The 19,064-nt window shown below is 37.2% G+C and overlaps 1 protein-coding gene across 1 annotated transcript in view; it reads left to right on the forward strand.

The window, feature by feature from the left end:
* The window catches only part of DDX10 (DEAD-box helicase 10), a 276,613-nt gene that overhangs the window by 248,988 nt on the left and 8,561 nt on the right, over positions 1–19,064 (forward strand). The window contains exon 17 of the mRNA XM_008953727.4: positions 4,581–4,729. Within this exon, the coding sequence (XP_008951975.4) occupies positions 4,581–4,729 (149 nt within the window). The remainder of the gene's footprint in view (positions 1–4,580; positions 4,730–19,064) is intronic.

Raw genomic sequence — 19,064 nt, forward strand, 5'->3', positions numbered from 1 at the left:
AGGGAGGGGACTTCCAGGTCATAGGTAGTTAAGAGATAAACAGTTGCATTCTTTTGAGTCTCTGATTAGCCTCTTACTAAATAGACAATTCACATGTGAGGCGGAGGTAGAGGAATCATCATTCCTGCCTTAGTCTGGCTTAGTGAAACAATAGGGCAGAGGAAGCAATCAGATAAGCATTTGTCTCACATGAGCAGAGGGATGACTTTGAGTTCTGTCTGTCCTTTGTCCACAAGGAATATCCTTGTGGGCAAATTGCAAGGGAGGTATGTAGCTTTTGTAGCTATCTTATTTAGGAATAAAATGAGAGACAGGTTTGCCTGACACAGTCCCTAGCTTGACTTCTCTTTGGCTTAGTGGCTTTGCCATCCCTATTTTCCTTTTATGGTCCCATTTTGGTAAATTATCTCTTAAATCATTCATGAAATCAAAGATAGAGACAGAGCAGCTAAGAATGTCCATTTTCTTACCGTATGTGGCTAGAAAGTACATACTTCTAGGCTTTGCTAAAAAGACATAGTACTTCAGAATGTTTTCATTATGGTGATACTATTTTTAACTTAGTGACTTGTGTTGTAAATGATAGTGGTTTTATTAATAAATTAAAGGTATTAGTCACATTATACTTTCCATAATACAGGTATTCCACATTTTATTGGTCATTGTCATGAATTGACTGTAATGCCGCACAGACAATATGGTATAGCACCAACATTGCAGTCATTTTGTAGGTCAGGAAATAGCAAGGCCTGGATGTTGTCAATTACAAGAGTCACATTAAAAAAAATCCAAATAGCATTTTATCCATTTGAAAGTAAATTTTTATTACTTTGAATTCGTATTTTCTTTATATACCAATGTAAATAAACATTTATATTGGAATACTGAGTTAAGGTATTTATATTAAGTTTAACTTTCAAATTATTCTCTTATTAAATTGTAGGTATTTTGTGAGGGTCACTTTATAATGCTAAAGGGGCATAGTAAATTGTGGCATTATATATTAATACACTTGAATAATGTATTCTGCTCAAAGTGTCAGAGTGCAGATCTCAAAGCCAGCAGAGCAGCTGGAAATTAGAGGAATCGCCAGAGGCAGCCACAGAGAGGGTAAGCCTACCTCTGCCTGAATTCTTGGCTAAGTACCACATTGTACAGGCTCAGGGGAGACCCATAGGAAACTAGAAGCCACAGGATCAAAACAGATATAAGCAGCTCCTTACTATGGATTAGAGTCTGCAGTTTTAATCTAGGCAAAGTACCTGCCTGTTAGAATACAAATTCAGGAGTCCTCAGAAAACATGATAGAATCTAGTGTTTCGGTAATATGTTATCTACAATCTCCAGTTTTCTACAAAAATATTAGACATGGAATTAAACAGAAGAGTGTGATCTATACCCCAAAAAAGGCAATCAGTAGAAGCTGACTTAGCTCAGATTTGATTTTAGCAAAGACTTCAAAGCAGCTATTTTAAATATATTCAAAGAATTAAAGGAAAATATGGTATCAGTGAATGGAAAAATGTTCTGGGCAGGGAAATGGTAACCATTAAAAAAAAAAATACTGGAAATCCTAGAGCTGAAAAGTACAGTTACTGAAATTTTAAAAATTGCCAGGTGAGCTCAAAAGCAGTTTGGCATTGTCAGAAGAAAGGAACAGCAAACCTGAACACCCAGTAGAAATTGTCCTGTATGAGGAATAGAAAAAAAAAAAATGAAGAAAAAGGAACAGAACCTATGAGACCTGTGAAGTAGTCCAGTATACATGTGCTTGGAGTCCTGAAAGGAGAGATGAAAAAGAGACATAAACATATTTGAAGGAATAATGGCTGGAAACTCCCCAAATTTAGTGAAAAACATTATCAGATCCAAGAAGCTTACAGAGTCCCAAGAAATACAAACACAAAACCATTCCTAGACGTATCATGGTCAACTGTTATGATAAACAAAAAATTGTGAAATCAGCCAGAGGAAAATGATACTTGCTTACCCTTCAAGGAAAACAACTGAAAGTATTTGTTGCTGATGCTAAAATTTGAGCTTTTAGGAAAACAAGAATTTTGGAAAACTTGTATTCACCAATATTTCTCAATATTTGACTTTGGAAAATTTGTAACCACCAACAGCTTCCCAATACTAAAAAGGCTTGTTTTTTTTTTTTTGTTTTTTTTTGTTTTTTTTTTTTAAAGACATCGATGGTGGATAACAAATGTGACTTTAAAAAAATTATATAATGCAATATGTCAACATTTAGAGATCTGCATAATCTATGTAATTCAGTGAACAATTATTTTCCAAGTAACCAATGTATGATGTTACAAAATCATTCACTAAAGATCCATTCAAAGTGCAAGGTAGACCAATGGATTTTAATGTAACAGATTTCAAAAAGTTCATTGATATGGTTTCAGTTTTCATATGACAACTAGTTTTTAAGAAGCTATTACACATCAACGTTTGCTATGGAATGAACAAAGAATAACTGCAGTTTTCTGAAAAGGTTCTATTACTCTTCCCTTTCCCAAATACCTATCTGTGAGAGGCCAGATTGTCTTTACATTTTTCAACCACAACAGTATTGCAACAGAATGAATGCAGAGCGGATTTGAGAATGCAGCTGTCTTCACTTAACCCAGACATTAAAGAGACTTGCAAAAATGTAAAAAAAAAAAAAAAAAAAGTTCTTTAGGAAATTACAGCTATTTTTCATAAAATATATTTTTATTTAATACAGTTTATTAAATGAATAAATATATTTTTTAAATTTTTAATTCCTAATACAGTAAATGTCAGTAGATCTTCCCCATGTTAACAAAAGCTCTTTGGCATCCTCCATTCTTTTTAGGTGTAAAGGTGTCCTGAGACCAAAAAGTTTAGAACTGTTTTGAGTCTGCTCTGCCTCCACCTTCAGATAGTACATTCCTTTAAGGGCATCAGACTGGAAAATTAGAAATATCTTGTAGCTCAGGAAATTAGAATTCTTGAGTTTATGGTGACATCCAATTTTTGTTGGTGTCTTTGATTATTTTCAAGTAAATAATAAAATAAGCTGTCAAGTGTGCTGCTTAATGCTTCTAATCCCCCCTCCCCCCAACTCAATTTCTTTCCAGACCTTTTATTTTTTACCAAGGACTCTCACCAGGAAAATAATAAGGGACTTTAGCAGTGGTGACTAATTCTTATGTTTAGAGGTTATCAAAGAATGTTAGAGTACTTTAATAGTGAATAGCATAATAGTGCTAGCACAGTCATTACTATGCTATTCTGAACTGTTATTCAATTTCTGGGAATGAGCATTAATCATTTGAAATCAAAAGAATCAAAGAATCATTGAAGTTTATATCATTTGGTATGAAGAATTGTAAAGATGGTAACTGAAAGAAACTGAAATTTTTTTAGTCCCACTTATAATTTTCTGTTAAATGCATGTGCCACTGCTTGTTTCGGTTTGTCTGGTAGTTGACAAAACCAATCTACCAGAAATAAATTTGTTGTGTGATGTTCATAACATAAATGTATAATAAGTTTAATTTTGCATTAGTTTGTTTTTTGACAAAAATAGCCACCAAAAATTAAAAACAAAAGAAGCCCACTTACCTACCTGCTTGCATGAAACTGAATAGATCTCAACTTCCATACATTCCCTCCCATGCATTATTGCTTTTCCCATTTCTTGGTGTTCCTCCCCTTCTCCCATTCTTCTTAGTGACTCTGCACTTGCATGTGAATTTAGAAGACCCATCACTACAAATAAGCTTGTACAGATCTGATTATTGTTGTTTCGTTTTTAAGAGATGGGATCTCACTCCATCACCCAAGCTGGCATGCAGTGGTGCAATCATGGCTCACTCTAGCCTCAGCTGTCTGGCACACGAGATCTTCCTGCCTCAGCCCCTGGAGTAGCTAGGACTACAGACACATGCCACCATGCCCAGCTAATAGATCTGATAGTTTTTTAAGACTTACACTTTTGTGGTCATAAAATCAGACAAATGTTACTGTACTCTGGCTTCTGATCTTTTATATTTTCACCTAGTATTTTTGGTAGTTTTGAAACTTACATGTGTGGACAGGATCACTAAAACAATTTTGTGTGCTATTTCTTTATGTTTATTTTTATTTTATTTTAGAGATGTTGCCCAGGTTGGTGTGCAGTGGCTATTCACAGGCGTGATCATTGTGTACTGCTACCTCAAACTCCTGGGCTCAAGCAATTCCCTTGCCTCATCCTCCTGAGTAGCTGGGATGACAGGAGCATGCCACAGCACCTGGCTTTTATTTCTTTGATAATTGAGTTGAGTTACACAGAAATAATAAAATAGACAATTTTCTCCTGTATTGTGTTTAAAGGACTGAATAGTGATTTGCTTTCTGAATCTTATTTTATTTTTGAAATGATAAGGATTTTCATTTCTTTGCCAATGGTTGTGGTTCTGAAAGTCACATAAGGGCCTACACCAGAATAGAAAGCTAATCTGAGGATGTCAATTAGAGGGATATCCATTTGGGTCTGCAAATAAAACCTGATTATTTATCAACTGACTTCTTCAACTGCAATTTCCCTTATTATTATTTTTTAGGCCAAAGATGAAGAGGAAGCCTTTCTGGATTGGAGTGATGATGATGATGATGATGATGATGATGGATTTGATCCAAGCACACTCCCAGATCCAGATAAATACAGAAGCTCTGAAGATTCAGATAGTGAAGATATGGAAAATAAAATAAGGTATGTTTTTACTATGGGTATGAAATACGTACTTAGTACTCTCACATCAGTCTTTTAATGAATCCAAAAGACATTACTAAGAGTTCTACTCCAAGAGATGTTTATTGCTTTTTTTTGATACCTTTACTTAGATTCCTGGAAATCCTGCTGCTGTTTTTTTACTCATTTTGCTGCAGATTATTCTGGTCATGTTAGGGCCTTTTTGATTATTTCTATAATCCCTATTAATAGATATGAGTATGATATATGAGTTGTGTTTTTCCTTTCTCTATTCTTTTTTTTTTTTTCTTATCTTTCTCTGAGTCCTTTATGCCTAAGTATTTGATGCACTAAGATCTGTTCTCTGCAAACAGAGTTAGGGTGTTATTTTTTTTCATTGTCAGAGAACTCTATTAAAGATACTGCTAAAAATTGTCCTTGAATTTTAAAAAGTGGACATTATTCTTCCACATTCTTTTATATGGAATTAAATAACAAAATACTGGTGGGGCTGGGCGCTGTGGCTCATGCCTGTAATCCCAACACTTTGGGAGGCTGATGTGGGAGGATTGCTTGAAGCCAGGAGTTTGAGACCAGCCTGATCAACAAAGTGAGACCCCAAATCTACAAAAACAAAATTTTTTTTAATAAATAAAATAATGGAACACTTGTACAGAAACAACTCTTGACAAATTCCTTCACTTTAAAGTCTATTTGCTATTGTTTATTTGCTACCATTGGCAGAAACAAATGAAATGTGATGAATAGTAATATGACTTGCTCACCATTTGTTTTCAGAGTACTATGTATTAGATTACATTAAGAGTTTATTGATTTCAAAGTTGAGAATGTTAAACTTCATGCTCAATCTAAACCAGTGAGCTTCTTTACAGAAGGGAGGTACTAATGACAGATAGAGTTAGTATGATTGAAGGGAAGAGGAAGCCTGATGGAACCCTTGAAGTGCTAGCACAGGGTGTTTGCAGTTGGAGAAGTAGGCCATAGAGAGCTATAATTTGTTTTAAACAAGAACATTATGAAAAGGTCTTAAAGATTTTCTTAGGACAAAATGCTGTAGAGAGACAGAGTTACTCTTCATTTGAATCTTATGCATATTTAAACATGAATTATTTTTTAATAGGGAAAATTCACTTATCCAAATTCAGTTTTCTGAGGTGATGCCAGAAACTTCCATTTGCTGTTGGACAACTAGGTGGTTGAACATATGAGCTTTATATAGTATGTGTAGGCTCTAGGTAGTGGACATCATTGTTTTACTACCACAAGAGGCACCACAGATAAAAATAATTTGATTAGGATTTAGAAAAATATGCAAATGTTTGTGCCATAAGGATTAAATAATTTAGGTTCTGGGCATATTCCTAATCTTTAAAAATTGACCTCTAAGAGTAAATATAGATGCTCTGAGTTCCTTGGTGTATGTGTCTGAGACCTAGATGAACCCCAGTGGGGTCAGGTTTGCTTCCCCTTGTGTTCCTATATAAATGCACCTCTTTTAGAATGGTTTATGGGGTCTGTATTTTGGTAGATGTGATTTAATGTAACATACATGACTTTCAGTCATTATCTTCCAAGTGTTTCCATGTAACTTGACTCCCTGGAAGCAACATTAATTGGTTCTTACATTTCTGCAGCCATATTTTGCATATCTATCTAATATACCTTTAAAAAATAGTCAACCTTTGAAACCTTTGGCAGGATGTCAGCAGTCCTTCTGCATTTGATTTATATGGATTTTTTCCCTAACATTTTAGATAGTTTCTGGGTCATCTTTCATCTGTGTACAGCAGGCATTTCATTTAATTCTTCTGCCATTTCTTGCCCTTATAGTGACATTTCCATGCTACCACCTAGTTAATAGAACTTGTTCTCTAGTAGCTCATGTGTTTCATCCTGTTAATTGGCTGTAAATGTTTTGTACCTAGAAATTGTCTTTACATTTTTTTTTTTGGTACCAACACTTAACTGCTCTAGCCTCAATTCCCACCCCTAATATTACTGTCATGGCACAGAGAATGCCTTGACATATTTGAATTGATTAATTGATTGATGAAGGAGATTTACAGGGTTAAAAAAGAAATGTAATTATAAGAGACTATATCATTGGTCCTAATATTAATAGGTTAAATGATACAAGAGATGACAGAATATAGATGGAGAGTTGGAAGAAGCCAAGTTCATACAGTGTAATGGTGATGAACAAGAAGGTAGGAGTACTGTGAGAGATGACAAAGCATCTTAACTTAAAGACAAGGGTTCAGATGGAAAGTATTTAAGCATTATATGAAAATTAAAACAGTTTTAATTTCATGCACAGCTAACAAGTCAGCATTAGTGGAGACTGGGATTGGTCAACTTGTTTTAAGCTGACAAAAATTGTCTTTTGTTGAAGAGGAGGATATCAACAAGGGCTTGATCACTGATGAGGGATTTTATTCCTGTAGCGTATATAAGGGCTTCCTAGCAGGTTTTTTGTTTTGGCCTGTGAACACAGAGATTGTCTAATCTTATAGCCTCTTTCTAGATGAAAAAACCAAGGCTTTAAAGGCTAAAATAACTTGTCTGTGATCACAATAAAAGTTAGGGACAGATCAGTGTGATCTTTGTAAATTAAACTAACTCCCTAGTTCTAGAATCTCAGTTAGGTTGTATAGAATTATCCTGGTGTTGAGAGAGGTAGCTCAGGATAATGTCATTTGACTAAACACCTGGATCCATGGACTAACCATAAGATAGACATGGTTTCCCACCCTCAGCATTATTGATATTCTGGCCCAGATAATTTTTTGTTTGAGAAAGGGTATAAGCTGCTTAGCATCATCCTTGGCCTCTACCACTAGCATTTGGGACAACTAAAAATGTCTTTAGACATTGCAGGTATCTCTGAGGAAGCAAAATTGCCCACAGTTGAGAACAACTGGATTAGACCCCAGATGGCAGATACATATTACTGGTGCTTAATTTCCCCTGTCCTTCATTCAGAGTAGGTTTTTTCTCTTTTCACTTCCATTTGGCCTAAGCAGTCCTCAGCACAGTCTCTATCAATCAATTGGAACTGGTACGGAAGGTAAAACCTATTTGCCATTCCTGGACTAGCAGGCAGGATTTGGAGTAAATTATAAGTAGTAGCCTACATCTGTAATTTCTATTTATACTTTAATTTCCATTTTTCTCCCTTTTCTGTGGTTTATTTGCCTCAATGGCAATGAATCAAGATGTATGTAAACTAAAACCAAAATTGTTTTAGATAAAGAAAATGTATTTGGAAGATTGTATATACTAGAATTTTGACAGTGGTAATTGCTGTTGCTGCTAGCATTTGCATAGTAGCGCCAGTAAAGTTTTTCTGTATTCTTCCAGTTTGGCTACACACTGGAAGCATACAGCTTCCATCTGCTTATGCTTCTCATAAGCTGTATGATTACGTGCTAAGATCTTATGATGTCAGCTTTAGTGAGTCCTCTTGACATGTTCACAGGTTTTACTTGCTGTGCTGTCTCTAGCCCTCTACTCAGTAATTGAGGCAATGGCTAGTACTCCAGCCTCTTGGACATCATCACATCTCTCAGTAGGTTATTCTCTGGCTATACACTTAGCATTTTCAGGGACGAATTCACTCTTATGGGACTAGATAGACCAATTAGAAAGTAGCTATTAGTCCTGGCCGGGCGTGGTGGCTCACACCTGTAATCCTAGCACTTCAGGAGGCCGAGGTGAGTGGATCACGAGGTCACGAGATCGAGACCATCTGGCTAACACAGTGAAACCCCGTCTGTACTAAAAATACAAAAAATTAGCTGGGCATAGTGGTGGGCGCCTGTAGTCCCAGCTGCTGGGGAGGCTGAGGCAGGAGAATGGTGTGAACCTGGGAGGCAGAGCTTGCAGTGAGCCGAGATCGTGCCACTGCACTCCAGCCTGTGCGACAGAGCAAGACTCCCAGAGAGAGAGAGCCGAGCACAGTGGCTCACGCCTGTAATCCCAGCACTTGGGGAGGCCGAGGTGGGCGGATCACAAGGTCAAGAGATTGAGACCATACTGGCCAAACTGGTGAAACCCTGTCTCTATTAAAAATACAAAAATTAGCCGGGCGTGGTGGCGGGCGCCTGTAGTCCCAGCTACTTGGGAGGCTGAGGCAGGAGAATTGCTTGAACCTGGGAGGCAGAGGTTGCAGTGAGCCGAGATTGTGCCACTGCACTCCAGCCTGGAGACAGAGCAAGACTCCATCTCAAAAAAAAAAAAAAAGAGAGAGAGAGAGAAGAGAGCAAAGAAAGCAAAGAAAGCACGAGGGAGGAAGGGAGGGAGGGGAAGAGAAGGAGAAAGAAAGAAGCTATTAGTTCCAAACTCAACTAGCATGAGCGAGTTTCTTTGAAAATTTCCTCTGGGTGTTTCTTTTTCCTTTACTTTATTGACACATATAAATATTCAGCATGAGTAACACTTTTGTTTCTCCACATGGAAAAGACACTGTCAGTTGGAACTAGGCAATGGAGAGCCAGATTTAGTGGAGAATGACAGAATCTGGGGTCAATAGTTCCCCCTCAGGGAGGGCTGACAGGGTTTTAAAGAGTTTTTACTTCTGCCTTCTTTCTCAGTTCAGTGCATAGCTGCAATAGAATTTAAACTATCTTCAACCCTCTAAAATTATCAGAATTGTTATCTCCAGCACTGAGATTTCAAAAGGGTTCTGTTGTGGATTCAACTCAGTTTAGTTAGCATGACTAAAAGAGAACTTGCTTATAATATGGTTTCAGGGACAAAGAAAATTATGTGACTTTGGGTTTCTTTTAATGAGCTTTAAGAATACCACCATGAATAGTTTATTTATCCTCAAAAACAGAGCTGTGAAACAGGGGACCAGCTAATCTACCTGCAGTACAGAAGTAGTTGGGGCCAGATGTCCAAACTCCATTTAAGGATCTAGGCTTTCATGTGCTATTTTTGATGACAGGTGTAGAAGGGAGAGCTTGATGTTCTCTGGCTTTTTTACTCTTCTTTATCCATCTTATATATTGGTATAGGCTGTGTTTTACTCTGGCTTTCACCTCTCATTCTTCCTTTGAATATGTGGAATAGGTAGAATTAATAGATGTTAGGATTTGTTGTTGTTGTTGTTATCATTGGAGACACAACAGCTTAGTAGGAAACCCAGCTCTCTGTTTCAGTGGGCTTTGTGACATTCATTGAATTTATTGGTCTGCTGGGAACTGCACAGAGTCCTGTGTTCTTATCTCAAGTAAGTTTTGAAAGAGTTTTGTACCTTTTGAGGAACCAAGACCTCAGATACTGTAATTGCCTTTGGGCTAATGAATGATTTTTCATTTCAAATAGTCCATACAATAAAGTTACACCATGTTCAAAATAAAAATATTTTTAAAAGCTTCTATGTGGAGTGCCAAGAAATAGAGTAAGAATCTTCTGCATTATTTAAATCATATTTTACTTAAGAGTTAAGAATACCCACTTGATCTGTTAGTCTCTGGATTATAACATTTCTTCCATTCATTCTTTCAACTAAAAATGTTTTAGTGCCTGTCATGGGCCAGGCATGGATCCAGAAGATAAAACATTAAACAGGAAACATTTCTTTCCTGCTTTCACAAAGCTTTTTGTTCCATGGAGGTTACAGGTAGCTAAATAAGCAATAACACAACAGTGTGATGGATTAGTGCTGTGGTTTGTGCACTTGGGGAGGCGGTGGTGAGTGGAGTAGGTAGGGAATGAACATGGAGACCACATAAGTGATGGGTCCAATCTAGGCCTGGTGGGTCAGAAAGAGCTTCCTGAAGGCAGTGATGTCTACACTAAATCGGTCTTAGGTGTAAGTATTAACTGAGCAGAGGGGAGGGTAAATTGCACTTCTAAAAAGCGTGGCTTCTAAAGTGAGATGAGTGTCTTTAACCATATTCCATTTAAACTCTTCTTTCAATAAAATTGTTTCTTATAGTTGTGCTTCACAAGCTGAGAGACTTGATTCTGAGCATATAAGATTAATTTTTGTATATCTAGTAGCATTTATCATGTTTGGTTTTTGGCCATCTTCGTGTGAATTGCTAATGATGTGAAAATTTGCAAAGTATTAAACATAATGAAAAAGAAACAGCTGGATGTTCCAGATATTCATTATCCAGTCAAATTAAATTTTTAATATATATAATCTTAACCTTTTTCAAACAAAAAAAAAGGAAAAAGAAAAGGTGATGATTCGACTCTTACTAGCTTACATCAATCTTTGCTTTGTAGACTACATTCTCTAAGGCAGGTAGCTTCCTAAAGAATTCTTACATGGTGCAGGGTATTTGGTAGATTATTCTAGGTAGCATAAGACCAATTACATCTATAGTTTGTACTGAGGCTATTGTCCTCATTTAGACCCGATAACTTCTTTATGGATTGATACCTTTTCCAGTACAGAGTAAACTATTCCGCATCTAAATATAATTAGGTGTTCTTTTAACCTGTTTTTACACATCTCTGAATCAAAAGACTAATCAAGGTTTTTGGTCTGCATGTTTGTTCTTTTATTTGGGTTTTTGTTTTGTTTCTAAAAATCTGTTCCATATTCATTTTTCTATCTTTTGAGTGAACTTGCCTGTCTTTAAAAATGATCTCTTATGTGAGGTAGATGAACTGCTTTAACCACTGTAGTTTCTCCTAGTATTGAGTTCTGTGACATCTCTTAAATAAGTTTTGCTCAGTACCTATTCTAAGATTTTACAGTCAGCTTCATAATTTGTGGGAGGCTTTTCACTTGGAAAACAATGTTCTCAGAAGCCATTTTCATTTCTTTCTTGTTTTTGGATGGAGCTAAAAGAGCTTTTTCTTAGTCTAGGTGATTGTTTAAAAAAAATACTATTCACTGCAGTTTCCAATTACTTGAACCTCTCCTTCATTATGAATCTCATTGTGTGTAGCAAATGTAGAAAGAGGTTGGCTCAGCTTAATTATGTAGTGAATTTATTGTGTGCCTGCCATTCTTTCCTCTTACTCTTTTCAGCTTCAGGAGTATATGCCCCCTTCCCATATGCCAAGCAACTTTCAAGAGAAAATCTCAGTCGTTTCTTATTTGTCAAACATTTGAAAATAAGAACAATATTTGGAGAAACTCTTGAGGCAGATTGTTGGGGTGGGGTTTGGGAAAGGCAATATTTGTCTTAGGACTTTTAGAGAAAGGTTGCTACACATTGGGGAAGGAGGATGTTATTTTCTGGGGTGAGGACTGGGTTGAGATGGGGAAGACACAGTTTGAGAAATTGGGAGTTTAAGAAGCTACTCTCTTACTGTTACTGTTTTTGCCCTGTGCTTTCTACTCTATCATTTAGTCAACCATTATATATAACTTAGGACAGTTGTGAGCCTGTCATTTTTCAGAAGCGCCAGGATCTCTAAGAAGGGTGAATAGCTCAGGATGCTATGAGGCTAAGATGAACCACCCTTGCTAGTAGGGTTCTCTGGCAGCTGCCCTAACTCTGGTGCACTGCAACTTTGTTTTCACTGAAAAGACCTTTGTGAGTGACTTCTTAGGATGTTTCTTTTTGTCATTTCACATTGCATTCACATAGAATGCACTCATGCCAAATGACTGCAAACTTTCTATCACTTGGTTACACCATAAGTTCCTTGTCTACCTCCCTTTTAAAATTTTTAGATTGTACCCATGCTTAGGTTTTTGGTTCTCGTTTGATTTTATTTTGTTATTACAAGTAATTTTAATGGGTTTTAATTTTCGCTATTGTAAGTAATTTTTAAAAATTGTTAGTAAATTTTTTAAAGATTGTACCCATGCTTAGGTTTTGGGTTCCTGTGATTTGATTTTATTTTGTAATTATAAGTGATGTTTTGGTGGGCAGCTTTGTTGAAGACTGGGTTTTCTTTCCTTTGAAGTCATTTGAAGGACTAATGAAGAGTGAGACTAAACTGTAAAACTTCATTTTGTCAGATAGCTGGAACATTAGGGACATGCTTGGGTAGGTGGTGATCTTAGATATTGAAAACTAATCAGGGAAAGTAGATTGAGAGAGAAGTGGATGGGATGTGTTTCTGAGGAGCACAAAATGTTCTAAATGCAGATTAGCTGTGAGAAAAATGCATAGCATAAACTCAACTTGTATGATGTTTAATTTTTTTATTTTTAAATCTGGGAGAAGAGACATAATTATACCTTCTAAACTGCTGTGGAGCAGGGATTCTTAACCTGGGCTCTATGGATGAGCTTTAGGGAAATCTTGAGATTTCGTGAAAAATGATGGCATGGGTGTGCATGTAGCACAGACACTCCCATGCAGTTAACTGGATGGATTTATGACCAGAAAAATAGAGTGGGGCCAAAAACTTTTTGCCAGCCCCAAATGGCGTCGTAGATATTTTACAGATGGAAACACATATGTGAAGTAGTGGTATGATGTGCAGTCTTCTGCCTTCTAGTTCTTCCTCACCACCACCAGCCTTTTCTGATTATTAGAATTCTGATCCAAGAGGACCAGTTTTTTCCTCTCCTTTTGCAGTTATGTTTATAATGAACTCTGAGCCCATCAATCTTTTCTTAGATGAAATTGTTTTTACAAACTTGTTTTTAATACTGAGCAGCTGGAAAAGAGACATTAAGGACATGATACATTTTCACTACCGATTCTACATGTGGTAGCCTTTGCTGACAGGAGAAAGCTGAGCACATTTTATGGAATGTACTGCAGTAATTAATCTTCATTAGGACTGTTGCATGGCCTCGTAAATTAAAATTTATGGTAAGAGGAAAAGTCTCTGGCACAACATATTTGAATACCAAATTGCCAGTATTTTAGGATGGGTATAAAGGTTTCTGAGAATGTTTCAGATGATCACAAGCTCATGTATTAGGTTTAAATTATTTAGGAAAAAATCCAAGCTACATTTATGATATGAATGCAAGAAGGAGAGTTTTATACAAATAGGTGCCCAAAACTGGGCTCTCAGGCGCTAAATTCTTGTCTCTCACAGTAGCTTTCCACAGCCAGTTTAGCAGCATGTTGTAAAAGGACACCTCAGGGTTTCTGTTTAAGGGCATATTCACTGTTCTCCACCTCCAGACACCCACCCTTAGCTTCCTTGCAGCTTTATCAGTCTTTGGTTCACCTGATTTCTTAACTTAGCATTCCAAAAGAAAGAAGAAAAAGCAAGAGGTTGAAAAGCTGCTCAGACAGTCTAATAAAGGGAGTGTGCTTTCTTCCAGCAGCCCCTTGTCCTTGCTTTTGTGAAATTTCTGAATAGGCTGTACAGTGATGTCAATCCCCTATTTTGTAATTTAACACATATAAACTTGCACACCCCTAATTGTACATGAAGAAATGCAGCTGCCACAGAAATTATGAGCTCTAAAATGAGGCATATGCCACTTTCTGGCTGCACAGTCTCTTGTTCAGAGTCAGGCTTACAGAATCCCCCATAATTTCAGTTGCCGTTTTATAACTTAATTATCGGAACTGTCTGCCCCAGCATCCTTGGAAGTTTAGTGCTCACTCCACTAGATTGTGTTTCTATAAGGCACTGCATCCAGCAGGAGAGAAGTTAACAGATTTTCCCAGAAGATGTTTTTCTTCTATGTTGCCTTGGGCCACAGCCATATCAGACAGCACTTGGAACTTTTTTTTTTTTTTCTTTTTCTGATGTAGTCTCCCTCTGTCGCCCAGGCTGGAGTGCAGTGGCGTGATCTCAGCTCACTGCAACCTCTGTCTCCCAGGTTGAAGCAATTCTCCTGCCTCAGCCTCCCGAGTAGCTGGGACTACAGGCGTGTGCCACCATGCCTGGCTAATTTTTTTGTATTTTTAGTAGAGAAGGGGTTTCACCATGTTAGCCAGGCCGGTATTGAACTCTTGACCTCAGGCAACTGCCTGCCTTGGCCTCCCAAAGTGCAGGGATTATAGGCGTGAGCCACCGTGCCCAGCTGGAACATTCTTGAAGTTTGGTTTAGTGGTTCTGATTATTGTGTCCTCGCAGCCCAGGAAGTGTGGTTTCTAGGTTACAAAGGACATTCTGACTTGTTTTGTTTGGATTTAATTCACACATCATTTAAAGTATGCTGTTTACCAGTGAGAGGTCTTCCTATTCATGGCAGGTACCAATGGTTACCTTCCTCTTCTGTGATAATATGTTATTTGCCCCACTCTTTCCCACACTTGTAAGTTTATTGGCTAAAGTGTCCTAAAAGCCAGAAAGGGAATTAAAAATTCAAGTGGAATAAGCCCTAGGAGTTCTCGCTACATGGAATAATACATCAGTGAATCAGTCTCTCTCCTTATGCCTTTCTCTATCAATACATAGAAATTTAAACTATGCCTGATCCTGGCAGGGTGTTCTCAGAAGCATCTGTTTTACAAAAATAGTTGCTCTAGCAGGTGTGAGATATGAATTACATGAGGTTCTGTGAACCGAGAGACTGAATGCCTTGCCCACATGCACCGCTGCTTGTAGTTTTGGAATATTGATCTACACGCTGTATTATTATCAACTTTGCAACAGGGAAAGTAGTTTTGTGAAATTAAGACTGTTAGAACAAAGGCAGGCTACTTGGCTTTGTGGGGAAAACTGTGGGTTTGGGGATTAGACAGACCTGAGTTTGAATCTTTCTTTTACAAGTTATGGACCTTTGACAAGTTACTTAATCTCTGTGACCCAGCTTTCTTCATCAGTCAAAGGAAGATAATTTTTACCTTGCAAAGTTACTGTGAAGATCTAACGAGGGTAAAAAGAAAGTGAAATATGACATTGAATAGGGTCATTAATGTGTAGTAATTATTTTAATTACTAAAAGCAAAACTGGTAGGAGTTTGTAAATGAGTATATACATTGATAGGAATAAAACTTAATGTCCTCTAGGATAGCTACTTTTCATTGTTTTCCTCATTGAAGTCATTCATTAAGTCCCCAGGTAGCACTAGGCCCTATATTCAAAACAGTTTGCAAAAATATCTTACAGCCTGGTTGAAATTAATGATGTAGTGACAGTAATGTCATGTAACATAGCCTATTCAAAATATGGATGGAGAGTCCACGTTACCACATTGGAGTGTAGGAATGCCCTTACCTGTCTGTTTTCCTTTGACAGTCACATAATTTAGGCATTTGATAAACTGCTAGTTTACCATGTGACTGGCAGAGAGCAATAAAGAAGAGATACTGGACCCCAGCCCCTCATAGAGCGTACGCTCCAGCAAGAGAGACAGACCATAAGAAAGTAAACAAAAAGCAGACAAGAGGTGGTGACAGGGCCTTGAAAACAATAACTGATGAGAGAGGAATTGGGAGAGTTCACTTTAGCCAAGATGGTTAAGAAGAACCCTCTCTGAGGCAAGACCTGAAGAATTATTGCAAGCCACCTCTGGGAGGAAGGAATGATTCATCCTAGTGTTCTAAGCATGGTTTGCGTAGACAATTATTATTTAAATATTTACCCTAATAGCATCATCATGACTGTACAATTCTGTGTATTCCTGTTAGGAGATTCCTTGGCTGCTTTTCACCTCATCATCATTCTACCCATGTGTCTATCCTGATTGTGATACTGACTTCATAGAAGGTGATGAGTATAGGAAACAGTTGCTAGTCTAGTCCATACAGTGGCAACTCATTAGAAAGGAGTGAGCCAGCATTGAAACTCTCATAAGAACAGAAAAGTGAAATTGAGATGGTCTGAGTACTCTAAATGAGGATGGGAAAGGTAACTCAGGTGATGTATTAAGGGGCATGTAGTTCTTTGGGGATAAAAAAAGAAAAATCTAATGTGTTTTTATGCTCAATTTAATTAAGTTATAATGTATTGGGGGTATACTAACTCTTTTAAACTATACATTTTTTATTGACTTTCTGCCTAGGAATTTTAGTTTTTACAGTAAACATGGAGTGAAAAATATAGTTTTCATATTTCCCTTCACTACCTCTGCAATTTCCCCTATTAGTAACATCTTGCATTAGTGTGGTAAATTTGTTACAATTGATGAACTAATATTGATACATTATTATTAACTAATGTCTGTAGTTCAAATTAGAGTTCACTTTCGGCATTGTATATCTTATGGGTTTTGACAAATGTATCATGTCATGTGTCCATCATTATAGTATCATACAGAATAGCTCATTGCCCTCAAAATCCCTTGTGCTCCACCTATCTATCCTTCTCTTTCCGAATCCCTTGCAACCACTGGTCTTTTTATTGTATTCACAGTTTTGCCTTTTCTGGAATGCCATATGGGTGGAATCATATATGCAGCCTTTTCAGATTGGCTTCTTTCACTTAGCAATATATTTTTAAGGTTCCGCTATATCTTTTTGTGGCTTGATAGCTCATTTCTTTTTATCACTGAATAATATTCCATTGTATGGATGTATCACAGTTTGTTCATCTATTGAAAGACATCTTGGCTGCTTCCAAGTTTTGGCAATTATGAATAAAGCTGCTATAAATATTCATGAGCAGGTTTTTGTGTGGTAATAAGTTTTCAGCTCCTTTGGGTAAATATCAAAGGGCATGACAGCTAGATCACATGGTAGGGAGTATATTTAGTTTTATAAGAAAATGCTAAACTCTCTTCCGAAGTGGCTGTAGCATTTTGCATTCTTACCAGCAATAAACGAGAGTTCTTTTTGCTCCACAGCCCCACCAGCATCTTGTATTGTCAGTATTTTGAAATTTAACCATTTCATAATAATTTCTGTAGTTTAAAGAAAGCTGTTTTTAACGTTTAAAATACAGTAGACTGTGATAATAATATGCTTTGTCTTTTCAGATTTTGGTTATATGCTGGATTAAGTACTATTCTGCCAAACATGAAATTCTAGCTCAGCATAGCCCTTCCTTATGACAGGGCTGCCCTTTGAGGAACTGTCTTCTCAGCCTCTCAAAGTGAAGGTTCTTACCTGAGATAAGGCTAATAATAATATACTTAATTTTAATAAAAACGTCAAAGACTATTGTTGCTTGCTGAGGACCTTAACCTAACAGGGACCCAGAACCTCTCTTCCCTCCAACAACATTTGTCCCAGACCCCTACCCCATTCAGTATCCCTTCCTGAGTGTCCCAGCTCCCCAGGAGTTCTCTCATGAGCCATGATAGCACCCTGTACTCCAGCCTGGGCTGAGCAAGACCCTATCTCGGGGGGTCGGGGGACATCTCAAGTTAAAAGACTTTCACCTTACATGGTAAAGACCAATATAATCCAGTTAACATCAAAGATCATGCCCACCATGGGGAGTTGAAGAAGCTATAGTTAACATTTATAATGCATTTACTATGCATATATCACTTATTTAATCTCTCCATGAGGTAGATATTAGTCACATTTACAAACATAAAAATTGGCACCGTGTGACGTTCAGCAGTTTTCCCAAGTTTTAGGCAACTGCCAGGGTTTAAATCGGGTCAGACTGACTCCAAAGCCATTTTCTTTTCCTCTATACCAGAATTTTGGAAATGACATATTTAATAACAGTGCTTGAATCACTGTTAAGTAACTATTTTTAAAAGCAGTCATTTCAACATTAAACAGGGAAGGGAGAAAAGTAGATATTTTTTACATTATGCCATGTGTACATTTCAGAGAAGTTACCTGTAAAGTTAAGGGGATAAAAGGTTCCATGGTCACAGTATCTTCCAAATATACTGAGTTAAACTTGATAGAGACGACGTTACAATAAGATCCAGGCACCATGAACTAGATGTTATAAAATACCTTTAACAATAAACCTTTTAGGAAACTAAAGATTCTTCTTAATCACCTAGTTACGCTTTCTCCTAATTTTGTCTTCAGATCCTGTGTCTCAATGTTATCCACAAGGTTATTGTGTGTTCTATGCCTTGCGGAAGCCTAAAAGCATTCATTTTCCTGCTTTACCAGTCAAATAACCCTCTAAAAGCAGTAAGGTTAGTCTGATATGAATTGTTTTTAGTGAGCCAACAAAAGCTACTAGAATCAGGGGTCTGGTTTTTGGTTTTGTTTATTTCGCACAGTGCTTGTTTTATATGTCAGCAAAGGTATAAAATATAAAAAAGGGATCTACCCTTTTTCCTCTAAAGGGCTAGATAGTAATCATTTTACACTTTGAGGGATACTCATCTCTGCCAGGGCAGTGGTAAAGCAACCGTAGACAATACATAAACAAGGGGGTGAGGCTGAATCATCATTAAAACTTGATGTATAAAACAGGCACTGTGTGAAATTTGGCCAACAGGTATAGTTCGCTGACCAGCCTTTCCTATTTAAAGTTGGTAATTCACTTTAAAGTCTTGGTTGAAAGCTTTATATACTTTGCAAAATTTACCTTCTCCTTCTCTTTGAAAATGGGAACCAGGCCGAGCATGGTGGTGTG

The sequence above is a fragment of the Pan paniscus genome, chromosome 9 (assembly GCF_029289425.2).
Source record: "Pan paniscus chromosome 9, NHGRI_mPanPan1-v2.0_pri, whole genome shotgun sequence".
NCBI lineage: Eukaryota > Metazoa > Chordata > Mammalia > Primates > Hominidae > Pan > Pan paniscus.